Source organism: Vombatus ursinus, unplaced genomic scaffold (genome assembly GCF_900497805.2).
Source record: "Vombatus ursinus unplaced genomic scaffold, bare-nosed wombat genome assembly UNPS02014806.1, whole genome shotgun sequence".
In the NCBI taxonomy this organism is placed as follows: domain Eukaryota; kingdom Metazoa; phylum Chordata; class Mammalia; order Diprotodontia; family Vombatidae; genus Vombatus; species Vombatus ursinus.
Window position 1 is genome coordinate 513,686 of NW_020954584.1, and position 6,463 is coordinate 520,148.

Genomic DNA, 6,463 nt, shown 5'->3' on the forward strand with positions numbered 1-6,463 from the left:
TTTGCTTTATCACCAACTCCCATAATATTCTCCCTAGGTCCTTTAATCACAAAGGTGGAGACTCTTGATATGCCCTACCCCTCTTCATCTATGTTAGAACTTCAATGACCATTCATTTCTCCTTATAGAACTTGGCCTTTTTTATCATTGCCTTTTTTTTTCCAGTAAAGACTGTCGAGAACCCCTTGGTCTTGAACAAAGTTATAAAATGATATATTTTGAAAACTTTGGGTACATATGGAAACAAGAATGGTTATAGGTGAGTTTATTCCTGTTATGAAACCTGCTAGCAAAGAATTAAAAAAAGTGAGATGAAACAGTAGTCAATAAATCCATTAAACATGCTAGTGCATACTTCTTTCTGGTCCAGTATTGCACATAGACAACTAGAAGCCAAGAGTTACTTTCATTAAATCCACTGAGATTACTGCTAATTGATGTCTCAAGCCAAAAGGTCTTTCTGCTACACTGTTGGAGGTGAAACACACAAAGCCAAATCCTTATGTGTTATTATGCAAGGAAATGGGCAAGAAGCAGCTGGGTAGTGTAGAATTGCCTCAGGTCTCCCCAGGAGTCCTGTGGAATCTTTAATATCTTTTTGGAGCCATGACATTGAGAAAAAACCAGCTCCTGGTGAAATAAGTGCATGCCATTTTACCATTCTCCTTACACTGATCTCCTGTCTGATCTGCTGAAGGAGACACATGTCATTCCATTGCACTTCCTCCACTCATATCCCAACATACATTCTCTCTTTAGGATGAAATGTAGCTCAAAAATAAGAGTCACCTCACGTAAAGACAATGAATGGAGAAGAAATGACACAGTTGAAGATAATAAAGAGAACAAACCAATTTGGTTAGAAAAGAATACTGGGGAACATAATTGTTTAACAGAGCTGTCAAACTCAAAGCCCATAGGCTGCCTCTAGAATTGGATTAAAATGTAATTGGGACATATTTAACAAAATAAATAACAAAAATAGAATGTGGATAATATTAATTTGTAGTTTTCTAAGTTAATATGTGGCATGAAAGGACTTATTTTTATTTGAGCTTGACACTATTATTGTACAATATGGCTCCATATTCTGAAGGGATTTAAATAGCAAAGAAAAAAGCTTTTACATAATTCTAGTGGTAATAGTGAATTACTGTAGTTAATTGAACAAGGGCGTGACAAAATTAATCTTGTGCCTTAGGTATATCACATTGCTACCTGTGTTTAGAATTAATTAGATCAAGAAGCATTATGAGGTAAAAGGAGAATTTGTTAAGGTATTTATGTAGTCCAGAATGAAAGTGATGAAAGTCTAATCTATGTTATTGGCTATGAAAGTAGAAATATGGCCACAGGAAGGGAACAATGCTGAGGATGTGGAAAGATGAGGGAAATAATTAGGATATAAGAGGGGAAGGAGAATGTGAATGTGAGAACAACTCTGAGGTTGTGAATGTGGGTGATGGAATGGATGATGGTATGCTTAATTAGAGCTTAAAACGTTGGAAACAAAGAATGTTGTGGAGGGGAATTAATTCATTCTATTTTGAACACGTTCAATTTCAGATGCACATGGGTTCATCTAGTTCAAGATGTCTAAAGGGAAGCCAGTAGTCTGGGAATGAAGCTTAGGAGAGGTATTAGGGCTGGGTATATATCTCTGGGAGTCATCTTATGCAGATGTTACTTGTACCCATGGGAGATGATGAGGTCACCAAAGAGAATGTGCAGAGAAAAGAGGACAGCACAGCAGTTATCCCAACACAGTATTCTTTTTTTCTGATTTTAAGCTAAAGAGAGGATTTATTTTGAGAACAAGATTTTGATATCCCAGTTTCTTGACTATAAGTTGAAAATCTACTAAAGGAAGAACTATACTGAAACTATTTCTATATTTTCTCCAAAGTATGCTACATGTTTTATATTAGAAGGTGTTCATAATAAGGAGACATCATTGTAAAGAAATTCAAGAAAATGTAAATATAATATGCTATGTTTTTAAAAGCATGTAATGAAATTTTTTTCCACCCTCTTAAATAGAGCTGGATGGAATCACTAGCAGATTGATAACAAATGTAAATTTTTCACTATGATAGATATTTTAAGAACTCCTAAACCCACTCTTTTTTTTTTGCTAGCAATGGGGTTAAATGACTTGCCCAGGGTCACACAGCTAATAAGTATTATGTATCTGAGGCCAGATTTGAAATCAGGTCCTCCTGAATCTTTTGCCAGGGCTCTATCCACTGTGCCACCTAGTTGCCCCATCAACCCACTCTTGATTAAAGGAGGCTATTTGGTGTTATAGAATATAATGTGCTAAAATTAAACCCAGGAAAAACTAGATTTAAATCTACTTCTGACATTTCATAGCTGTGGGTCTCTGTTACTTAATTTCTGTCCACCTAAGTCTTTTCATCTGTAAATGGGGATAGTAATGCTCAGTATCTACCTAACAATGTTGTCATGAAGTGTAAATTAACTAATAAATACAATATACTTGTTACCTTTAAAGTATTTAAAGTGAAAACTAAAATGAAACTAAATGCCTCCTCTTTTTTAAGCATTAATTTCTAATATGAAAATGGTAAGGTTTTTCTTTCTAGATGATAGTCTTGGTAGTGTAGTCTATTTCAAAGAAATATCTACGTCATTCTACATATATGTAATGCCCCAGAAGTCTTACAGCAGAGTAAAGCTATTAACTGTCCTAAGAGTCTTGGAACTCCTAGAAAAAAGGGGAAAAAAAAGTTAATCATGGGTTTCTGAGCAACCATGTAGACTCAGCAGTCTGGAGTTGGAAGTAACTCCTAAGTGATTTGCCTCCCTTGAGCCAGGATGAATGTAAACATTCTCATTATCAGGGTAACCACTTCACTGTGCATTTCTCTTCCTTGGTATTTTAAACAATAACTATTCCCCATTATGATGTATTGGAGAGGATTAATTGGAACAATTATGGTGTGGTGGCAAGTGTGTTCAATTTGGAGCCAGGTAAACTGATTTTGAATGTTGAATCTGCCAATATATATGTCTGATTTTGGGCAAATTGTTTAAAATTTTGAACCGTATCATCCTTATCTATAAAAGTAAGTTGGTGGATTTGATGAGAGAGAGGGAGTGACACTACATGATTTCTGAGATTCATTTCAGCTTTACATTTATGGTCATATAACTACATTTTATAACTGATTATTAGCATCAAACTTATTCTCCAGTAATGGAGAAATAAAATTACTGATTCAGAAACTATCACCTTATTAATAGAAATATACAAATCTCTGAGTTATCTTTGAAGAGATATTTGCAACTGTAAGAGTGGAAGAGATTATCAAGAGATAGAATATAGAGTTTGAAATGAAGGTCAAGAGATTTTTGAAATACATCAATATTTAGGGGAGAAATAATGTATGATGAGCCAACAGAGAAGAATAATACGGAATGATTTGGCGAAGGGGAATGAAGGAAAATCAGGAAAGATCAGAGACATGAAACCAAAGCAGAAGTATCTAAGCAGAGTTGGCACCAAAATCATGCCAAAAGCAGCAGAATCAAAGAGTATGGGGGCTAAGAAAAGACCATTAGATTTTGGAGTAACAACATCATTAGTAAGCTATAACCACTCAACTGATATATTGACTTTAGGGACTGAAGATACTTATCCTAAAGAAGAATTAGCCTTGAGGGAGGAAAACATTTAATAATTTCCTTGAAATATCTCATACATTGTTGTAGAAATATATATATATATACATATACATATATACATTATATATGTATATACATACATATATATTATATATGTATGTATATACATACATATATACACATATATACATGTATACATATATATATATAGGCTTTCATCTTACTACTCCTAGAAAATGTAGTTGACATCATTTTGTAGAACCTATAAGCAGCAGGAGAGGAGGTGAGTTTGATTCGCTATATAGGAAGACTATAGAAATTTAACAAGTTACCTCAATGTATAATAAGATCTTTATTTAGAAAATGGATTCCTGAAAAGAGGATTAGTTGGCTAATTGAAAGGAGTGCTATAAACTGGATTCAAATTTTGAAGAGTGGTGCACTAGAAAGGATCCTCGAAGACCCTTCTAGTTCCAGTTCCCATAAAACTTCCATGACTAGTATTTTGTACCATTCTTTTCATCTATTATCAAAATGTCTGTGCTTTGAGATCAAGAAAAGTTGCTTGTTATATTGGGAGAAGGACTATAATAGAGTTAGTAGATATGAATTTTGATCTCAATTCAGCCAGTGACTGCCTGTGAGTGAGACAGTTAATGTTTTCTGAGTCTTAGTTTTCTCATTCATGATATGAAGTTGTTTAGCAAGATAAATCAAATTTCCATAGATATTTTACATATGCATTCTACATATCCATATACACACATGTGTATATGTGCTTATTGTACAACATTTTTTTCTCTAAAAATCTTATGAGATATGTTGTTGAAGTTCTATAGTACCTATTTTAGAGATGATTAAAAATGAGTATAAGTTAATGTATTTGTACCATGGTCAAACAAAGTTAATTATTTTTTTCCCTAAATGTTGCAGTGTATTTTTAATTTTCTCTAAGGTATTTTCTAGCTATTTATTTTATGAAACTCTATATCACCTGTGTTTGTCTCAGAATCTGCTTCTGAGAGAAAATCTATGGTAAAGAATTATTGTACTATGATATAATTTCCCCCCAAGAACCTCTGTTTCCGTGACCTACTGCAATAAGAGTCAGGGCATATATTACTATGATACACTATTTATTCTTCCTAAAATGCCAAAGGGAGGGAAAAAAAAGATGGACAAAACAATATCTGGCTTTTCAATGATTTCTAATCCCTAGTTACATGCTATTGACCTGAGGAAATTTTTAACATAATTGCCCTCTCTTTAAAAATATCCTTGACATTCATCTTGAAGGAGCTATTTCCAATGGCTCTGTTGTGTAGGGAAATGAATTATCAGGGTTATCAAAGATGGGAATGAATAGTTTAAAGATCAACAAACTTCCATTTCCATCAAAACAGTATTGTAATAGTTTGATTCTGAATTTGTTCAAGATCAAGGGACTAGCCCATGTGACATCTTATAACTCTTGGCTTTTCGTTGCAGATAAGACAACTCTCATTTCTCTGTTCACTACCTAAACTACGTAGATGGAAAATGGAAGAAATGTGACTGAATTCATCTTATTAGGACTTACACAGAATCCAAAGATGCAAAAAGTAGTATTTATAGTGTTTCTTGCCTTATACATGGTAACTCTGGCAGCCAACCTGCTCATTGTGGTCACCATTACCACCAGTCATGCTTTAGGCTCCCCCATGTATTTTTTCCTGGCACACTTGTCTTTCATAGATACAATTTATTCATCTTCTTCAGCTCCTAAACTGATCATGGATTCCCTCCAAGAGAAGAATGTCATCTCCTTTAATGGGTGTATGACCCAGGTCTATGCAGAACATATCTTTGGGGGTACTGAAATCATCCTGCTCATGGTAATGGCCTATGATAGATATGTAGCCATCTGTAAGCCCCTCCACTACATGACTATTATGAACAGGAAGTTGTGCATCATGTTTGTGATTGTAGCTTGGACTGGTGGCTTTTTCCATGCAACAATCCAGATTCTTTTCATAATCTGGCTCCCTTTCTGTGGACCTAACATCATAGATCACTTCATGTGTGACTTGTACCCTTTGCTCAATCTTGTCTGCATGGACACTCATACCCTTGGTCTATTTGTGGCAGCAAACAGTGGTTTCATCTGTCTCTTAAACTTCCTTTTGTTGTTGGTATCCTATGTAGTCATTCTGCATTCCCTGAAAAATCACAGTCTGGAGGGCAGACGCAAAGCCCTCTCTACTTGTATTTCCCACATTACTATAGTTATCTTATCCTTTTTGCCTTGTATATTTGTGTACCTGAGGCCTGTGGTCACTCTGCATATAGATAAGGCAGTAGCTATATTCTATACTATGGTATCCCCATTGTTAAATCCTTTAATATACACCCTGAGGAACACAGAGATAAAAAATGCTATGAGGAATCTCTGGAATCAAAAAGTGAATTTACATAATAAATAGTATGGTATGACAGAGAAAAAAAAATCATGTTTATAAACCTGATGTCAGAGCAGTCCTTAAGTAGACTGGAGTTATAAATCCTTGGCCAAAGGAAGTGAAATCTATGGAAGACTAATTATATTTGTAGTTCTCTCATCTGACTGAAAGCAGCTTAGCTTAGCACAGTACATAAATAAAATAAACTTATTTAATTGTATCTTGAAGATAGTAATCACAATATAAGAAAAAAGTAGAAATATTTTCACCCAGAAATTTTCACAGAGTGAAATGAAATAATGAGGCAAATACTGATTCTCAAGTTCTTAGACCTTCATATGCAAATGCACACAATGCATTGTAATCAGTAGGTTCTC

At 34.5% G+C, this 6,463-nt stretch overlaps 1 protein-coding gene across 1 annotated transcript; it reads left to right on the forward strand.

Moving 5' to 3' along the window:
- The first annotated feature begins 5,180 nt into the window (after nucleotides 1-5,180).
- LOC114051810 (olfactory receptor 4C12-like) lies at nucleotides 5,181-6,110 on the forward strand. The gene has a single exon (XM_027874212.1). It carries the CDS (start codon nucleotides 5,181-5,183, stop codon nucleotides 6,108-6,110), a length of 930 nt encoding a protein of 309 aa, XP_027730013.1.
- Nucleotides 6,111-6,463: the final 353 nt, after the last annotated feature.